Source organism: Protobothrops mucrosquamatus, unplaced genomic scaffold (genome assembly GCF_001527695.2).
Source record: "Protobothrops mucrosquamatus isolate PMUCROS unplaced genomic scaffold, P.Mucros_1.0 scaffold_13, whole genome shotgun sequence".
Taxonomy (NCBI): Eukaryota; Metazoa; Chordata; class Lepidosauria; order Squamata; family Viperidae; genus Protobothrops; species Protobothrops mucrosquamatus.
The window spans coordinates 1,070,339-1,089,894 of record NW_015386089.1 but is presented as its reverse complement, the minus strand read 5'-3'; the positions used below and the strand labels follow the sequence as shown (position 1 = coordinate 1,089,894).

At 41.0% G+C, this 19,556-nt stretch overlaps 1 protein-coding gene across 3 annotated transcripts in view; it reads left to right on the top strand.

Moving 5' to 3' along the window:
* Positions 1-1,382: 1,382 nt before the first annotated feature.
* Positions 1,383-19,556, top strand: part of ARAF (A-Raf proto-oncogene, serine/threonine kinase) — a 20,998-nt gene continuing 2,824 nt past the window's right edge. Inside the window, exons 1-15 of one of the 3 annotated variants that reach the window (XM_015826830.1) lie at positions 1,383-1,418; positions 6,663-6,894; positions 10,469-10,575; positions 11,703-11,805; positions 12,288-12,442; positions 12,552-12,638; positions 13,327-13,474; positions 14,339-14,366; positions 15,323-15,465; positions 15,757-15,959; positions 16,055-16,231; positions 17,488-17,534; positions 17,816-17,934; positions 18,095-18,226; positions 18,728-18,862. In XM_015826830.1, coding sequence (XP_015682316.1) covers positions 6,673-6,894; positions 10,469-10,575; positions 11,703-11,805; positions 12,288-12,442; positions 12,552-12,638; positions 13,327-13,474; positions 14,339-14,366; positions 15,323-15,465; positions 15,757-15,959; positions 16,055-16,231; positions 17,488-17,534; positions 17,816-17,934; positions 18,095-18,226; positions 18,728-18,862 — 1,806 coding nt within the window. In that variant the 5' untranslated portion in view covers positions 1,383-1,418; positions 6,663-6,672. Of the gene's footprint in view, positions 1,419-1,478; positions 1,581-2,198; positions 2,286-6,662; positions 6,895-10,468; positions 10,576-11,702; positions 11,806-12,287; positions 12,443-12,551; positions 12,639-13,326; positions 13,475-14,338; positions 14,367-15,322; positions 15,466-15,756; positions 15,960-16,054; positions 16,232-17,487; positions 17,535-17,815; positions 17,935-18,094; positions 18,227-18,727; positions 18,863-19,556 lie in introns of those variants that run through there. The other 2 variants (XM_015826687.1, XM_015826761.1) reach the window with 2 other exon arrangements.

Genomic DNA, 19,556 nt, shown 5'->3' with positions numbered 1-19,556 from the left:
ACTTTTTATTTCACAATATTGATAGCCCATCTCAATCTTAACAAACTCTGGATAGAGAACAACAAAGTTTTCCAAACACATTACCAAAATTTATAATTAGCAGTCAACAATAAAAACTCTCCTGTACCAGCAGCATCCTAAGAGACAAATACTTGCCGGAGCAGTGCTGCTTTGGCCTGGTTTTGTACAGATATCTGAAGCCTCAGTTTTAATGTCACTGGCTACATTCATACAACTTACTTAATAAATGAATTTTCTGGGTCTGTATACTCAACCAGGTGGCAGCAGCTGGTCAGGTTTGGCCTTTTCCAAATGACTGTATAGCACTTAGATGTGGGACCACCACAGTAATCTCAGAATTATGGGATATTAACTTGAGAAATAATCTAGAAAAGAAAAAAAAAAGTCAACGGCAAGCATCTTCTGCACTGTTGACAAGAAATCTTCAGGCAGATATATTCGTAATATCACCAGGAGTCAGTCAGTAACCCACTAAGCCAAATGAAACTGGGAATTAACCCTAACCAGGATCAGTTTGCTGTGTGAATAAATTTACTAAGCCCAGATTGACTTAAGTTTGTTGTGTGAACACTGCCATTGTCAATGGGGCAAGTAATTGTCTCATCTTAAATCACCAGAACCCATTTCTTAGCTATCAAAATAGACCCCCCCCCCTCTGTGTCTGCATTGGATCTTGAGTTACAAATGCAGAACTATAAGTTAGAATTTTTCCAAACTATTGATATGTCAGGACTAAAAAACAAGACTCTATTAGAATTCCTCCCTTTAATATTTAATTCACCACAACAGATTTGAGCAAAGAAGTCAGGTGATTTTACTCACTCACATCAGATTCTGTTGAGATACAGACGGGTGATTGCTTTTTAGGGGAACTTCAACTATCTCCAACTTCAGGAAGCACAGAGGTAAGGGAAATTGGAATCCTATTACCATCCATCTCGCAATCGTCTGGATTTTTGTAGCCCAGATCTGCTAGCCTTAGTTAGGAGATTCCAACCCGCTTTGAGCAACTTTTGTAACAACTGTGTAACAAATAAAGTGCTATTGTAATACTGAATAGACTCATTCTTGAAAGTCTGAGGTGACCGTGCATACAGTGTAACCTTTAATTTAGAAACACAGTATTTATTTTATTTAATGTTGTTTTACTCAAGCCTCTAAGAAACCGGTGGCTGCCAACCGGTTCTGGTTCTCTCCTTAGATGCCCTGTCCTTCGATCTTCTATCTCCAGTCTAGCACCTTCTTCTCGTCACCTTCAGTTCTCCAGCGTGAAGCATGGAAGGAGTTAAAACTCTTTCCTTGTGCGGGGAGATTCCTTCCCTTCATTGTGACGTTAGTTGGTTGGCCACGCCCCTTCTGAGCGCTCATACAAGATGGTGGATTTTTCTCTCTGACAGGTAGGAAGGGGAAAGTTGTTTGGTCCTTCTTTTACGTTTTCTTTCATTCCGTTTGTCTGGTTCGGCTCCACCCCTCGGGGGTAGACAAGTGGGCGGGGGAACGGCTGGAGCGTGCCTCTTCAGTCATGCATAATGGTTTCCCCCGTGCCTTTCTGGACAGAGGTAAGTCCTTCCTTACGGGTCCCCCCCTCCCCCCCGGTTATGGTATCTTCCCATGTAGTAGGAGCCCTAATACGAACTGGAGCTGCTTCAGTTCCCCCCGTCTGCCCCTTTCCGAGCGGTTCTGATGGACCTCCGCCCATTCCTCGCCTTAGGGTCGCCTTTGTGGGTGCGGGAATCTGTCAATGCCCTCGAGGCCCTTTTCCCGTTAGCCCGAGGAGCTTCTCGGGCTTGAGCAGGTGAACGGGGAGGGCCACTTCCTGGGTTCTGTTGCATTTCGGGGACTGGTTGGGGCAATCCGGCGTCGCGCTGGAAAAGGTGTGGCGGATCGTGGAGTCCAAACGATCCGCTGTGACTAGCCTCTGTGCTTCGGGAATGCTGCCGAACCGGCCTGGATTTGGCCTGCGGCTCTGGTTCCATTTACAGGTCGGTGGATTTTTCTCTTCCGCAAGTCTCCCCGCCCACCTTGTCGTGGATTCCTTTCCCTAAGTAAGCCTTGAGCCTCAGCTGGAACCAAGGGAGCCTGGACGTCTTCTGCAGTGGTCCCTCCTTCTCTGGATGGAGATGCCTAGATGAAAAAAAAAAAAACCCAGCTGCCCCAGAGGTTTTTTCCTGCTCCTGCTCCTGCCGGTCCAAGAAGTGCTTCTTTGAAGAATTTCCCCTTAGTGGGGGAAAGTAAGCAGAACAGTCCCTTGTACCTGCTAAGAGGTAAAGATAGGACCCTGGTTGAATGTGGCCCAAGACAAGTCCTAAGGGTGCTTTTGTCCGTCAGTGGGACCCTGTCCTAGATTATTTTATTTTATTTTCACTACAGTTTAAAGGGTACTCTAATCCAAACAAGGCTCTAAGTGCCTTAAAGGATAATACAAACATTTGGATAGAAACAACAGTCCACAAATAGCAAAACAAAACAGCAGCATCTAAGACCGTAGTCAACAACTTCAAGCCCCATAGCAGGAGGCCCCCTCGGGCTGAATCTACAGTATTTCTCAAATGCTTTTGAATAAACCAGGTTTTAATGGCTATCCAAAGCACAATAGTTTTGCTAGGCCAGTTTTCTTGCAGTGAGAACATGTGCTTGAGGGCATTTCAGTATGCATGAATAGTTTGTTGGAATTGGGCTTTCGTGGGAGAGAACACTGTTGTGTTGCATCTTAGCAGCATGGGAAATTGGTCCACCTGAGTCAGCTGCTTGCTTTGCTGGGTGACTGGAACTTTTAAGGCATTTTATTTCTTACATTAAGAATGCTGAGAAAGAAATCCTTAAATTGAGAAATAAAATGTAATGTGTCCAAGATTCTGCACGGTAAAAATATAAATGGCATCTGTGGAAGCCAAATGAATATGGCTTCTTTTAACTGGACTGTGTTTGGAGTGGATTTGGCTGCTTGAGACTCCTTGCTTACCTTCAGAAGAGTGGACGTTCACTTGATGTTTGGTGGGGAAAAAGAAGGTGTCAGTATGGATCAACGGTATTCTATTAGTATATCTACTGAGAAGGATTGAGATGATAAAGTAAAAACCAGGGGTTAATCAGCAAGTGAGTTTGTTTAACTTAGACTGCTATTCTGTTTGCAGTACCTGCATTTCAACACTGAAGAGATATCTTTGTGAACAAACTTTTCTTCATTCCAGCTCTCATTTCCTTTTAGTTTTAATAAGGAAAAAATCAAGCCTTGGCTTGATTGACAGGTGCAGTGCAACTTTGCTCCTCTCTACTGTCAGATATGAAATGTTGGGGTATATCTGAAATCTGCAGGGCTGTTTCTCCTCTGGTACTCAAGACAATGCATAGGATGTCTGCTGGACCCCTCCCTTGCTTTTAAATAGGGATGACAAATCTGTAACTTTCCAGATGTGTTTCCAGAATCTCCAAACATTGGGGATAGTCGCTGGGGATGTGAGAGTTGATAACTGCAAGTTATCAGGTTGCAGAATTATTTCCTTTTTGTTGGATACGCTGAGGATTTTTATTTTGTGTTGAAGATGGATTTTGCATCCTAATCTTGATTGTAAACTGCCTTAATTGGCTTTAATAGAAAAAAGGGATTGTGATTATTGATTACAAACAGATTGAAGAAGAGCTGCTAAAGGGACATTTATCCTATACCCAGTTTCTTCTTGATTTGGGTGAGCCTTGTAATTACCTTTTCCATTCACACGCCTATCTTGCTTTTCTACTTTGAGATAGTAGTTTGCTGCTTATAATACCTATGATTAACATGGACTTGAGTGACAAAACTGCTCATTTGTTTCTTCTTATGGATATGCCTCCCACGTCATTAGAGAACAATTTAACAGCAGAAAATTGTCATCTAGTGAAAGCAGCTACTGGGGGTTAGGCTTTAAACAGGAGTAAGTCCCTAGAGCCGAAGCAAATTAATTGCTGAGCAGAAAACTCTTGGATAAAGAATAGCAGGGACATTGCATTTACCCTTGAGGGTCTAATTTTGTGACCTGAGATAAAATTAACCCTAATTTATTTCTGTATGCTGCTCCCTATGGACTAGTTTGACTGAGAGCAAATGAGCTATAAATACGGTAAAAGTGTATATAAAGAGCAATATATGTACACATACAGATCATAAATTTCATATATGGAAATATACACATAGCGTGTACAGCAGTTGAAGTTTGAAGTTCTTAATGCTGAAGACCAAATGCTGGTCAGAATTTGAGTTAGTGGTTGTAGCAGAGTATACAATTATTTTACCAAAGCTGCTTATGGTCTGACTATGTTGGTGTCTTCTTGTTCTCTTTGTATAGAACAGAGAGCTTGAATACATATATCTATGTGACCACTTACAACATGTTCTCCCAGAGGAAGACAATATCACTTAATTAAACAATCAATTTATCATATCATTAATGTGCTGGTATGCTTCAGAGCCATTATTCTTCCATTTAATCAGGCAAATAACAAATGGATCTTGACAAATAGATTTTCTAATGCGCTGTATGGCATTCTCCCCCAACTGATGTCCAACTCCAGTTCCTTTCAGCCTTAGCTGGCATGGTTAGAGATGATAAGAGATGTAATCCAAAGTCTGGAGGATAAAAGAAAGGGACTTATGAATTAAAGGATCAGTTGTCTTGCAAAAGTAGATCACTATTTTGTTAGTGAAGTTAATAGTTCAATAGACCAGTTTGTATAACATGCAATCTCTTTATGCAAAAGGATTTGACTTCTCTGATGTCTGTCATTTTCAAGTGTGCAATCTTTCAATACTTATAGACTAGTCCTAGTTTTTTTGTGAAGCTTCTTCCCATTCTTCTTTACGGATGAGAAATTACCAATAGCTCAGAGGAACTGATTGAGCTTGACTGTCCCTGATTCTACCACAGCTGCAGAAGTTCTGTCTATACAGCTAGTCTTTGACTTATAACTGTAATGGAACCTTCCCATTATGGTCATTGATCATGACAAGTCATAAAGCGGTTCATCCATCCAATTTTATGACCACCTTTGAGGCAGTTGTTAAGTGAATTCTGCAGCTGTAAAGTGATTCCCACAGTTGTAAAATAAACCCATTGTTCGCTATGGGTTGTTTTTGCCCCAAACTGGACGTAAATAACAGTTGTTGGCAAAAACATAAAACATGGTCATATGACTGCAGGATGCTGCAAACATTTGTAAATGCAGGCTGGTTGCCAAGCACCTGACCATGGGGGAGGCTTGGAACTTTGGAACTGGGTCTTAAGTACCTTTGGAGGGGGTCCTCTATAGCTTTGAATGGTCACTAAGTGACCTGTCATTTTTATTGCTCTAGGTCAAGAGTTCAAGTACATTCTACAGTGTCTTGGTCCCTTGCATGATGTCTGGAGGCAAGATTTCCTGCTGAAATACTGTATTCCTTGGCTACCATCAATATTTCTGCCCAACCTAATTTATAAGAATGATTCTAACATACCTTCAACTTTCCAAATGATCTCACAGACATTTATGGATTTGGGGACTATAAAGGAAAGGGATGGCAGAAAAAGGGAGGAGGGGAAAGAGTAAAGTGTAACTACTTGATAGAAAGGGCAGAAGTCATAATTCTATATTTTCTTTTTCTTTCTTTTTGTTCCTTTGATTCTTTATATTTTATAGTTTTTAAACATTCTAATAAATTTAAAATAAATTTCAAATGCCCTCACAGGCCCAAAACAATTGGAGACCCTTGCACTACATCTTTAAACCATTAAACTATAAGTGCCTTTGAGGAGCAGATCTAAACAGATCCTTTAGCTGATATCACTGAGTGATGCATCTACATTCTTTATAATGGGGCAGCAGTCTCTAATTTTTTAGGCATATTCTTGTAATATGTAGTAATTTAAAACTCATTATAGGGTATCTATGATGTGATGAATATTCACTGAATATGACAATTAGAGAGCATAAGGACCTCAGCTGCTGCATTACATTGACTCAGACTACTGATTCATCCACACTGATTTATAAGGCTCTTTGGGGTTTTCAGAAAAAGCCAATCCCTAACTTCATCTGGAAAGACCAAGCACTACGTCTTAGTCTGTTGGAAATTATAATTCATCTACATCTGACTACACAATGGTAATTCCCATTGAACTTGGCACTGGACAATCAAGCACCCCAGTATCCAGAAAAAGGTTGAAATGCTTCCTGGTTTGTCTCTTAGCGAACCAGAAGTAACAAGGCAGGGACCTCACTGGTGAAGAGGTTGAGTTAGAGCACAATATATGTACTCCCTCCTCTCCCCTCGGGTCATTAGGATCTCCCCACAAGAATGGGAGGAATGTGTACTAATACTTCAAATTTCCTGTTGGACAGTTTATTTGTGGGTTTTGCTCCAGCTGGAGTTCAGTTATCCCATACATGTGTGCATGTCTGTGTGCATGTGTGTGTGTGTGTGTGTGTGTGTGTGTGTGTGTGTATGAAATGGGAATTGAGATTTAACAAGTTTCATTTAGTTTGCCTCTTTCAATCAAGAAGGCGCAAATGAATTATTGCCAGCCAGTGATTGGACATGTTCTGTAGTATTGTAGGTCATGCACAACAGATGAAAGCACGTCTCCAATATCCATTTGGGTCTGTTGTCTTTTTTTTTTTTTCTTCCTCAGAATCGCCCACATGAGGCGCAACCTACACTCCTCCGGCTCTCTCTCCAATGGCTTCTCTTCACCTTCTCCAGACCGAGACCCTTCAAATGGGGGTAGCAGTGAGGACATCCTGCCTTTCTCCGGGAGCCTGTCCACGGTGATTGCTTCTTGCAGGAGAAGATTAGGAGGGAGGGCCATGGCTGAGAATCGGAGCACTATTAAGGTGGATCTTCCCAACCAACAGCGAACAGTGGTAAGTTTGGCCCTTCAGAATGCACTGAAGACCAAAGGATCTGCTGCTGCCTGTTGATGAAATGCTTGATATCCTGTAAGACAGGGATACAGAACCTCTCACTTTACAGATGTTTTGGACTACAACTTCCATGATCTCTGGCCCTGGCTGGCTAGGAATAAAATAATAATAATAATAATAATAATAATAATAATAATAATAATAATAATAATAATAATAATAATAATAATAATAATAATAATAATTATTATTATTATTATTATTATTATTATTATTATTATTATTATTATTATTATTATTATTATTATTATTATTATTATTATTAATAATAATAATAATAAAAAATAAAGTTGGAAGGGACCTGGGAGATCATCTAGTCCAACCCCCTGCTCAGGCAGGAAACCCTACACCATTTCAGACAAAATGGCTGTCCAGTCTCTTCTTAAAAACTTCCAGTGTTGGAGCATTCACTGCTTCTGGAGGCAGGTTGTTCCACTGGTTAATTGTTAATTGGAATGATGGAGTCCAATAACAACTGGAGTCTCAGGTTCTCTATATCGGCATGAAAATGATGAGTTAGGCCCCCCCTCCCTCCGATCAAAAGTAGGCTGTGCTTTAGCCCAATAAAATCCCCACTCGTTTTATGTTTGTTTATCTTTTTTTAAGGAAAGGGGAAAAAAATATGGAGGTAGAGAATGAGAGAATATCAGACAGAAAGGGAGGAGAAGGAAAATCTCAAAGAGGAAGAATGAAAGAGGCAAAGGAGGACATATGTTGTAACAAACACATGTAGATTCTATTGTTTGTGAGTTAGAATTGAAAGTAAATCTTGCTGGTTTCTTTCATAATGAATCAGCTGCTTTGTTCTATTTTTTTAAAAAAATAATCAGCTTTAATTTTATGATAGTTCTAAAACAACGGCAATTTATTTTGGTAATTTGCAAGCAGTTTCAAATTTAGGAAAATAAGCTCTTAAGTAATTCTAATAAATGCTCAGTCAAAGACATTTTTATCTGTATTGAAAGGGAATTGAGGCTGAGCCCAACTATTTAGTGAAAGCAGGGAGCCAGAAGAGTTCACAATCCCACCACAACTAAACCTGGACCCAAACTAGTACTTTAAGAGAATAAAATTTGCTAAAATATCAAGCTGTGGATTTTGCCTTTGAAGTCTCACTTTAAAATTTGATCAAGCATGGGTTCTATAGATCTGTTAGCTATTCTCTTTAAAAATAATTGTGTTTAAATATTTGACATGACAATGTCACAAACCATCATTGATAAAACAACTACACCATCATTCATGTTCTTTTGGGATCACAAGTCCTCCCCAGTGAAGAGTAAATTCAGACCATTTTTACTCACCTGCTGTTCACCTGCAACCTGCCTAAAAAAAAAAAGTGACTTATGATGGGTCCTCTGCACCATCGTGTCCCCCACAGTTATGTGATTGTTATTCAGGTGCTTGGCAACAGGCATGTATTTACAATGTTTGCAACATCCCAGGGTCATTTGCCATTTACAACCTTCCCAGCCATCTTCTGACAAGCAAAGTCAATAGGGAAAGCTGGATTGGCTTAATAACCATGTGATTCCCTTATTGACCACAGCAAAAAAAAGTTTGCAAAATCAGATGCAATCAAGTGATGACACACTTAATAGCCACATCCCTTAGTTACAGAAGTTCCAGTCCAGGTTTTGTTCGTAAATCAAGGACTACCTGTATATATTCAATTAAATTGTGACTCTTACAAAAAGTGCTGATGTTATCCTATTTCAGCCAGGAAATAGCGCAATCCAAATACGGAGGTCAGATATAGCTATATGTCAAATCTTTAGCCAGCCTGGAATATCAACACTGGGAATGAGGCCAGGGGGCTGTGTGAGGAGATTTTAAAGACAGGCTTTTATGAACTCGGACTCAATGCAGCTTTTCCTTTTTGTGACAAATTTCAGGGTCATTGATGAAGCAATGATTGATCAAGGAATTGCTTAGATAAAGTCCTAGGGCAAACAGGAAGTACTTGAATAGGTACAGTCATTGGTTGGCCTGGCTGGATAGAGGATCCATCTAATGTCTACATTCACTGCCAGGAAGATGTTCCACTTCTCATAGCTAATACCACAAGGCAGCCGTAGAAAACTGGATTCGGCTGACTTTATGCTGGTATTACCATACCTTTTGAACGTTCCTTCTATAGCCACTGAGAATTATATTGATCTACTGAGAGAAAAGGTGCACACTGAAAATATACAAACTCTGAGCTTTAGCACGGAACCCCTTTGACAACCCATATCTGTTTTTAGGTACCCTAAAGTGCTTTTCTTTAAAAAGAAAACAGCAACATCAGTGTCTTTCATTAAGTTTAATATTAGTGGCATAAGCTTCCGTGGACCACTGTCCACAGCTGGTTAGTCATCTGAATTGAGCAGAAGCTCCTCTGACCACAACCTCCACCTGCTGATCAGGCAGAACCTGACAGTGCTGGAGGACACCCGTGTCATAGACATCCTTCAAGGTAAATGCAACTAAGCTCAACATAATAGCCATGATCAAGCCAGAGTAGGTATGTTCAAACAGTTCCTCCATCCTGTTAGGATTCAATTTCTGCTTGTTTAGGCTCATGCACACCCTTTCCAAACATCAGATAAGGATCTCCATTACATCTGTGACTTAATGAAGGTTTGAGATGTATAACTCTGTTTTTTTTTTGTCTGCACAGAAAAAAAAATTGATAAGAGCACCATTCAGCTTTGTGACACTACCCCCTCCCCCCCACCCTACCAATTTCCTCATTCAACTGTAATCATCAGAATCCATAGTAGCTAAGGTGTACAGCTATAAACTGGAAGGCCGTAAGCTCTAGTCCTCCCTTAGGCATGAAAGCTGGCTGGGTGACTCTGGTCCAATCACTAGATCTTAGCCCAACCTCCCAAAATGATGGGTGACTTCTGATAGAGATGTTAAATAACATGGGGCAGATAGCTGGGCTTTGGGGAGCGACTCCTCCCTCTTAATTACCATGTGGAACTGGCTGCCCAGGATCGTGTGGAACCACTATAAAACTATGTCTTCCACTCCCAAATCATGCCAAGAAGTCAGTCCAAGAATACACCCCTGATTAGTGGCAGTGAATACTGCCAAGAGGTCTGATAAGATCTGGAAGGCCACAGTTTCTCTGTATGAGTCTTTACTGAGGTTATCTACGGTATCATAGCAGTCAATGTACAGTAGTTTCCATCTTATTCAGATCTGAACCCTGGCAGAAAGATAAACCACTTCCTGTAGGATTGTTTACAACTGTTGCCCTAATCAATGTCTTAGTCATTATGTGCCAGGATTCTCTCCTGCTTCAGTGGATCACAATGAATTTCATTTTAGCAGCATTATTTAGGATTGTGGTTCCTACTCTTGTTCAGATGACCAGTAGGCTGAGATTTATACTGCAGGGATCAGGGAAGAGGAGATAGTTTAAAAGCAGAACCTCAGTGGGAAATAGGGATCGAAGGATCAATTTGTCAACATGACCCTCACACTACCTTGATCGCATGATTACTCTGCTGTTTCCTTCTAGGTCACTGTCCGGCCAGGTTTGACTGTATATGACTCCTTAGACAAGGCCCTCAAAGTGCGTGGACTTAACCAGGACTGCTGTGTGGTTTACAGGAAAAGGGGTGATGGGTAAGTGACCCCAATGAGGAGGTTGATATGAGAAGGAATTGAGGGAAGCATGAGCGGAGCTAGTTGTGTATAGACCAAAAACTGTCTCCTGCCACTCTTAAAAATGGGCAGATCATCTTCAGTTTGTTTCATTCTCTGTGGTTTTTGCAAGCATTCCTCATAAGTAGCATAAATAAATATATAGAAACAAATTCCAAACAAACTCCAAACTCCAAACAAAGTTACACTCCAAAGTTTACATGTTTTCACAAGGAATTGTGAAACGGGACCAAATGTCTGCATACTAGTAGCAACTCCATCTCCAGCTTTCACTAATTAGGCCACAAGGCTCTGGTTTTTCGTTGTAAAGAGAAAGCAAGAAAACAGTCTAGTCACTGAAGTATGAAGTGAGTTCTGAGGCTCAGATTGGTAAATCTGGAATCTGATCCCTATTTTTAGGGTTGCTTTGCAACCTTTCCAATTAGCCTGTCTGCCCTGTCCCTATTCCACACAGTCTTTCCTCACAGTCCACTTTCTTTCTTTTAGGAAAACTTCCCCTTCAACCAAAGGCACACTTGCTCTCCGGGCATATGTGAGATTTTAATTCCATCTAATTTGACAATTCCCCTTTCTTTCACAGAATTTGTGTGCTGACATTTGGCACGTTTTGTTTCCTGAGCCATTGTAATATTTGTCAACATTCCATCGTGAGGTCAAAGCTTTTCCCATCATTTTCCCAATCACAATTTGGGGAATAAACAGTTACCGTGGAGAATAATTAGGGGACACAAATATAGAACAAAGGGCTTATAATATGTGAAAAAAAGATCTTGTTTTCCTCATTGCCTGCAGAAGGTTGTTTACCCATTAATAGTTTTACTATGTTTAGGTAATACTTCGGGCAATTTAATATTTTGGTTCTCCTAATCTGCACCTTGTGTACTAGTGACCTACATGGAACGTATTTATATGTGAACATATTTTAAATGGTTCTCTCTCAGATGGATTGCCTTGCCCTTGAGGAGCAATTATGGACTCTGATTTCAGAGCTGAATTGGAAGGAATGTTAGATTGGTAGGCTTGTGGGAGGGGGGGTCACAAAGTTAGATGATGTTTAGTGTCTTCTTGTTGTTTTTTCTTCTATGCAGGCGAAAAACCATCACAGACTGGGAGACAGACTTGGTCAGTTTGGAGGGGGCTGCGCTTTCTGTAGAGGTTCTGGAGAATGTACCTCTTACTATGCACAATTTTGTGAGTCCTGTAAAACTCCACAACATCACGTTACTATACTTGAGTGCCGTAGCTCTTTCCCAGAATAATGTGTAGAAAGGAATGGGGGATCTGCAGCCCTGAAGATATTCTTGGACCAAAGCCTTCCTCACTGATGATTGGGTGTCTTATTGGCTGGCTGGGAGTGATGGGAATGGGAGGCCAGCAACATGGCTGGAGGTTTCCCATCTTATAAAAGTGCTTTAACTTTCTCTGCCCCCAAGATCAACGGCAGCAACTCAAAGGGTTCCTCTGCTGTTCTGCAAAATCACTGGATTCTATTACGAGAGCCAAGAGCTTTTTGATAGTCTGAATTGAATTTGTTTCTGAATTGATAGGACTTTGGATAATTTTTCCAAATCTTGTCATATAATCTCACAGCCTACTACGCACACCGTCAGGCACATACCAACCCTTCCTCCTCCATTTCATCTCTCATATTCTTAATCCATTCCTTTGTACAGGTCCGCAAGACCTACTTCAATCTGGCCTTTTGTGATTTCTGCCTTAAGTTCATGTTCCATGGCTTTCGATGTCAAACATGTGGCTACAAGTTCCATGAACACTGCAGTAGCAAAGTGCCTACAGTATGTGTGGACCTGGCTACAACCCACAAACCGTGAGTATCCCTCCCTTGGGGGTCTTCCCTTTCACCTGCTGTGAAGATCAGCTCATAAAAACTGGTTTCATTAGTTTGGTATTGAAGACATTTTTTTTCTCCCCTGTAGTGTTTACAGCCACGAATTGTGTCAAGATAATATCCCCACAATCCTCTTCCATCCTATCTACAAACCCATGACCCCTCAAGCAGTCAGGTAAGTCACTTGTTCGTTAGACAACTGCATTGGGGCAGGTGATCTTGAAATCTCCACCAGGGGAGTAGTATGAAGCCAGAGGGAACAGTGCCTAATTTGCACTCCACTAGTAATGTCAACATGTGTTAGGCAAGCAGCACAGTCGTTAGCAATCCTTGGAGTCAACACACCTGGAAAGTATTCAGATAACAACTTCCAGGCTGCTGTAGGTAACTGCAAGAGGGAGGCACATGTTAATACATCACCGAATTGTTTTGTTGCATTAAGCATCCATACATTGTACTAAAATATAATGTGATTTATTTGATGTTAGCTTAGCATGTTGTGTGAACCCATATGTTATTTATCTGAAACTCTGCTTATTAGTTTAGCATGATAGGTGAACCTGGACATAAAATACATCTTCACCAGCTCATCATCTTTGTAGAGAGGAAAAAAATATAGGCCATCCAGGCAAATTGTGACCCTGTCAAAACACATGCTTGAGAATTTCAAGAAAACATTGGTGGCATTTATTTATCGGGACTAATTCCTTGATTTCATTTATGGAGGACAGAAATGTATACCCTATTGAAAGAAAAATAAAACTTGAGGAGAACCCACATGACACATTTAAGAATAACTAATCTTAATATTTAAGAATTTTCATTTGGAAAGTGTAAACTCTTATCCTCCTTTTCCTTTGCAGCTCAGACAAACAGTCACCCCTCAATCAAGATGCCTTCAATTTTCCCAGCCTTCATAGTGATGGGCGTCTACAACGGCATCGCTCAACTTCTACCCCTAATGTCCATATGATCAGCACCACCAGCCCTGTGGACAGCAGCATCCTTGAGGTGAGACCATCTGAATCTGGAGCATGAGCTCCTCTCTAAAATGTTTCTCTCTTTCTCAGGTTATTTTTACCAGCTAAGTGTCATCTAGATATTAGTACCCATATGGCTTTGCAGCAAATGTGAAATCCAGAGACTGGTCTTAGCGAGCTAACATCTATTGGTTAAAATTAATCTAGATATGAAAACATATGAGTTTTGTGGCATAATTATAAATTAATCTATTCAGAATATTTGGTTCCTTTTTAAATATCTTAAAATGTATCTAGACAGTTAAGAGATCATAGGTCTCATAAAGATAGTAGGCCTATAAACTAGGTTTCTTATTCTGACATGTAGTTTGAGGTCCTTTTTATTGATCCATCAACCTCTGAAAGGTAGATCTAAAACGTAGTTATTCTGATCTAGTTTACTTTTGCATTCGTCTTTTTTTAAAATAAGATGCTTGAATTCAGTTTTTTAAAAAGGGGCATGAGCTGTTATCTTTCAGCCTATAGGTAGATTCTATTTTGGTGAAATGTTTCACCACATATTTTCTGTACCTAGAAAATTAGATGCTGTGAAATCAGGATTCCAAATTCATTTGGTAAATCCATAACATTCTACTTTTTATGTGAGAAGATCCTTAACCCACTCAGACGTGCTCTGGGGATAGGATTGAACAGAGAAATATTCACAGAGGAGGCTTCTGAAACTGCATTGTATAGTCCTATCTGTTTGCTGTCATGGTATGTAGTAGGCCTAATGCTTTGAAGAAAAAGTGATATCAAGATGCAAACAGGCAAGCAAGCAACCTTACTGTGTTGAGAATCCAGTTCTATTTAGACAACAGCTACTGAGTTCAGAGTCTCCCTTTTCCTTTTCCAGATCATAGCCAGGAACCACAACACAGATGGTGAGTTTTTCAACAAAGTAATAATTGAATGGGGTGCCTTTTGGGTGTATGACTGTTCTGTATGGGGTGGTCTGTAGTGTAGGGACCAAGTGTCAGAGAGTGGGTATAATGATCTCTGAGAATGATTTTTGCTTGCATTGACAGTCAATGTCATGCAACAGCAGCTGCACCAGAGCTGCAGATTCTAAATATTAACAGGATCAGGTTGTTTGTAATGAGAAAGACTGCTAGGGATCCAGATGATTTATCAGCACCAATGATAAGCATGTGGTTCTCTACATGTTGGACTGCAGCTGTCATCACTGGGCCATTAGCTGTGCTAACAGAAACTATTAAGGCTTGGAGTCCAGTAGTATCGCCTATCTTCCATTCCTCTGCAGTCTGCAAAGACTCGTGTGATTCTTTTCAAATGCTAGTTTAAAAATCAAGCTTCCAGTTATAGGAAGATGCAAAAATATATTGTAATATGCAGTCTAATCTTGCGACATTAATATTTGCCCGCTTTTCTAAGTTACAGACAAATTCATGGGAAGGTGAGACAATCTATTAATTGGACTTAGAGATATCTTACGTTAGCCTCACTGATGTTTGTGGTTGTATTTTATTTTACCAAGTCTGGTTTCAACCTGTACCTGATATTACAAATGTGTTGATACTGGACAAATCCTGGCTGACAATTTGTGTCTTCTTATATGTGAAATGAGTTCCATAAATTAATTGTGCAGTGTGTGAAGAAACCATGCCATTTCAATAATGCAGAGACTGATATCAGTCCAGTTCCTAAGATGATCCTAAACTCTGTTATGAGAAGGACAAAATTTTTGATTTTCCAATCTATGCTTTTTGTGAATTCTTTTGCATACTCATTGATTTTTAGTTAACTTTTGTAATAGTTGTAAGTTCCTTAATAATAAAGGTTGTGTGAAGGGGTTATCCCTCTTTTCCTCTTGCCACAGCAATGAGTGGGCCTGAGATACTTCCTAACACCCCACCAACCCCCTCAGTTGCCGTTTCTCCTGGTCGACGTTCTCCACACTCCAAATCCCCAGGCGAGTCTCCGAGAGAGCGCAAGATGCCTTCTGAAGACAAAAAGAAACCTGTGAGTATTGAGGTGGGAAAGTAGGTAATTTAGCAAGTGGTTCTTGAGTGGACATTTCAAAATGGTAGCCACAAGAAGTGATAATATCTGTACCGGTAAGCATTGTACCAGTAATGGCTGGGCTGTTTGGGTGGAACAAGAGGCGCTACAGTGTTGATAGCAAGGTTTTTTTTTAGCAGGAGTAATACATGGAACAGTGTTTCATTGTGGTGATAGCTGACACTTGACTGCAAACATTTTGTCTTTCTCTATGGCTCCTCCTCTTCCTTGGTGCCACTTTGCTTCTCATAGAAATCTTTGGGCTATCGGGACTCAAGCTACTACTGGGAGATTTCCCCGAATGAGGTCACCTTGCAGAAACGCATTGGGGCTGGATCCTTCGGCACTGTTTTCAAAGGCCGCTGGCATGGGGACGTGGCAATCAAGATCCTCAAAGTCACCAACCCCACCAGTGAGCAAGTGCAAGCCTTCAAAAATGAGATGCAGGTGCTTAGGTAGGCAGCCATGTTGGGGAAGGATGAACTAAAGGCCGACCCTGGAGACTTTGCCTAGGAAGTCTTTGACGCCTGTTTTCGTTCCTACTTTTCAGGAAGACACGCCATGTGAACATACTGCTCTTTATGGGGTTCATGACTCGACCCAGCTTCGCCATCATCACCCAGTGGTGTGAAGGCAACAGCCTTTATCAGCATTTGCATGTACAAGAAACACCCCTAGAGATGGTGCAACGGATTGATGTGGCCCGACAGACAGCACAGGGCATGGAGTGAGTGTAGAGCCACCAAGTCTTAAGGCAGCATGTTTTGAAGAGCAGTTGCAAAGGAAGAAAGCAGACTGTGAACAATGTTCCTGGCTATGGTCTATTCAGAGCCTCTCGGCTAACTGAGGTGGAAACCTAATAATCCACAGGATTTTTAGTAATAATAAATGATATATTTATTTATAGGACATCTTTCAAGAAACAACACTTTAAATAATCACAACTCTTGTGATAACACTATAAAAGTATAACCAACCAATACAAAACCCACCAATTACCAATCATTAAAAGAGCAGAACTAATTAAATGCTCTACCAAAAACGCCAGTGCATCAACCCAGTTAATAACTCTTGCAGACCAGGTTTAGGATTGGCTTTTTGAAATCATCTGACTTCCAGAACCAACATTAGTTTCAGCCCACACTGTTTGCAACACTTTTGCTCAGCCAAGCATCTGCCAGTTGTGTTGGGGCTGCAATTCCCAGAATAACTAGGTTGGGGAAGGCTGGACTACAATACTCCCGGTGTTACAGGCACAGCATAGAGAATCAGCACTTGAGCTGTAGGATTATGTTGAACTCCACAACATCCAGCCAACTGTAGGCAGAAGTCATAATTGAAATAAATATCACAGATCCAACAGCAGTTAGGATCAGAATTGCTATTCCTAACTAATGTATTATAAAATGTGATGTCACATGACCACATCACTTAGCAGTGGCAATTGCAGCAGTCCTGTTGTCATTATGCCCAGGTGCTCATGTGATTGTGACCTCTGACTTCCTGTCAGCATCCCCATTGATTTTGCTTGGGAGAAGCCAGCAGGGAATGTCAGAAATTGCGATCGCGTGACTGTGGCTTGCTAAACAACATCATGAGCCAGGCACCAAGCACCCAGGTGCAGTCACGTGACTATTGGGACATTGCAGCGGCTGGAATGCTGAAGACCCATCACAAGTACCCTTTGTCCAGCCACTGCCACAAGTTTAAACGGTTTCTGAATGAGAGGTCATAACCTGAGAACCACATGTATGTTCATGGGGTCTGAGCTCTGAGAAATGGACCTGATACAACAGAAATGGTCCTCTGGTGAATGGTGAGATGCCCGAATCAAAAAAATTAAGCAAAAACCCAAAACCACTTACTCCATATAATGTATGCCCAATATATATACAGTACATGCAGGCAGACAGAAAAGTGGGAAACACACCTATGAATGATTATGTAAAGAAAAAATAGTCATAACTCGTCTCTTTTCCCCAGTTACCTTCATGCTAAGAACATAATCCACCGGGACCTCAAATCTAATAGTATCCTTCTCTTGCAGCTGTTCAGTCTTGGGTGGGAATCCTTTTTTAGGAAACCTAAGTGAATTAGTTACCTAAGAGCCAGCATGTCAGAGCAGAAAAAGGGGGTTTGCAGTACATTGTTGGAGCTCCAAAACTATAAATATTTCCAAGATGCTGCATGAGATAAAAGTTAGACTTTGGGGAATTGAGGTCAGGAATAGATAACTGGTGCTTCTTGTTGGACAAGTGATTACCTACTCAGGCCAAGATACCTGTGAAGTTCCTTTACCTGCTGCTGCCAGATATTTTCCTGCACGAAGGCTTGACGGTGAAGATTGGTGACTTTGGCCTTGCCACAGTGAAGACACGCTGGAGCGGCTCACAGCAAGTGGAACAACCCAGTGGTTCCATCCTCTGGATGGTGTGTATGTTGGGAGGTAAAGCTTTGAAACAGGGCCAGGGTTGGGGGAGAGAAGAAGAGATGGGTAGCAGAAAACGGACGATGTTTATTCTCTAGAAAATAGAAAGGTCTGGCTTACCCCATCTGCAAGTCTTAATGCCTTCCCACTGGACTCCCTCAGGCATCAGAAGTGATTCGAATGCAGGACCCCAATCCTTACAGCTTCCAGTCAGACGTCTACTCCTATGGAGTTGTCCTCTATGAGCTGCTCTCCGGGACTCTTCCGTATAGTCATATCAACAACCGGGACCAGGTAAGGAAGGAAGAAAGGGAATATTGGGATTCAGCCACATCCTGTGTCCTAACTCTTTTGTCCAAATGGTCCTCACTGACTACTCAGTGCAGTCAACAGAAGGGGCTCAAGTGACTCTCAAAGCAGCCAAGGTCTTTGCTGGTCTCCTCGTCTTCTGCCTGTGGTCTCTTCTCCTTCTGAAGTGTTCTTCAAGGAGAGACGCTATCTTATTCAGACAGAGAGTCCCTCTTTTTACTAGAAAGTTCATGTTCAAAACTGGGCCTTATCCAGCCCAAAACTGAAGAGAGAAACATACTTGGAAAATTCCTCCAATGCCTCTCTTTGGGCCATGGTGTGGAATGCTGCCAACTCCTCCATTCAAGCTTCCCTCTCTACTGATCACGTGATTCGGAGTGGAGCTATTTGAGGGGAGGGGGGCTTGGAAACAATGTCAGAAACTCTGCTTTGCGTAATTTTCCTACATAATTTTGAAATCACACTGCATCTCTCTTGTTCTTCTAGATCATATTCATGGTTGGTCGGGGGTATCTGTCTCCTGACCTTAGCAAGGTGCCAAGCAATTGCCCCAAAGCCATGCGCAGGCTAATGAGTGATTGCCTTAAATTCAGTCGTGAAGAAAGACCCCTCTTCCCTCAGGTGAGGCCATAAGGGATGGGGATACCAGTGTTTGAAGTCCCTCGGGATATAAGATCCATCAATCGGGATGATGTTTTAGCTGATGGCCACACATACTGTACATCTCTGAGAAACTAATCAGCCAAATGTCATGGCAGAAAGTATCTCCAGCAATCGTAGTAACAGAGGTGCAGAGCACGTGCACATGGATTTGCCTCTTCCTCTTTTGAAGATGTTCCATATCTTTTGTCATGAAAGCCAATGGGCAAATCTTTGAAAGATAACACAATTAATCATAACAGTTATATTCTTCAATATATTCTTATTTGACTTTCAATTGCTGAGAAATGCAAGCCAGAAATACTAATTACTCTTATCTCCTGCTTTGGTGGACAAGAGATGCTGGCTGGATTAGGATGAGCCTTCAGACTGGTGCTGTTCGGCTTTCCATGCACTCTTGTCCATCAAGTTCTCTAAAGGTAATTATGAGTTTTATATGAAGAAATGCTTTTTTTCATGTGTCCTAAAGCTGCTGATGAAATGTCATAGTGTTATGAAAGAGAAAGATTCATTTTCCTCTCTTGACCTTCTCATCTCCATATATATATATATATTTAATTCTTTACTCTTTGTCAGAAAAAAAAAATAAAAAAAAATTTGGATATATATATATATATATATATATATATATATATATATATATATATATATATAT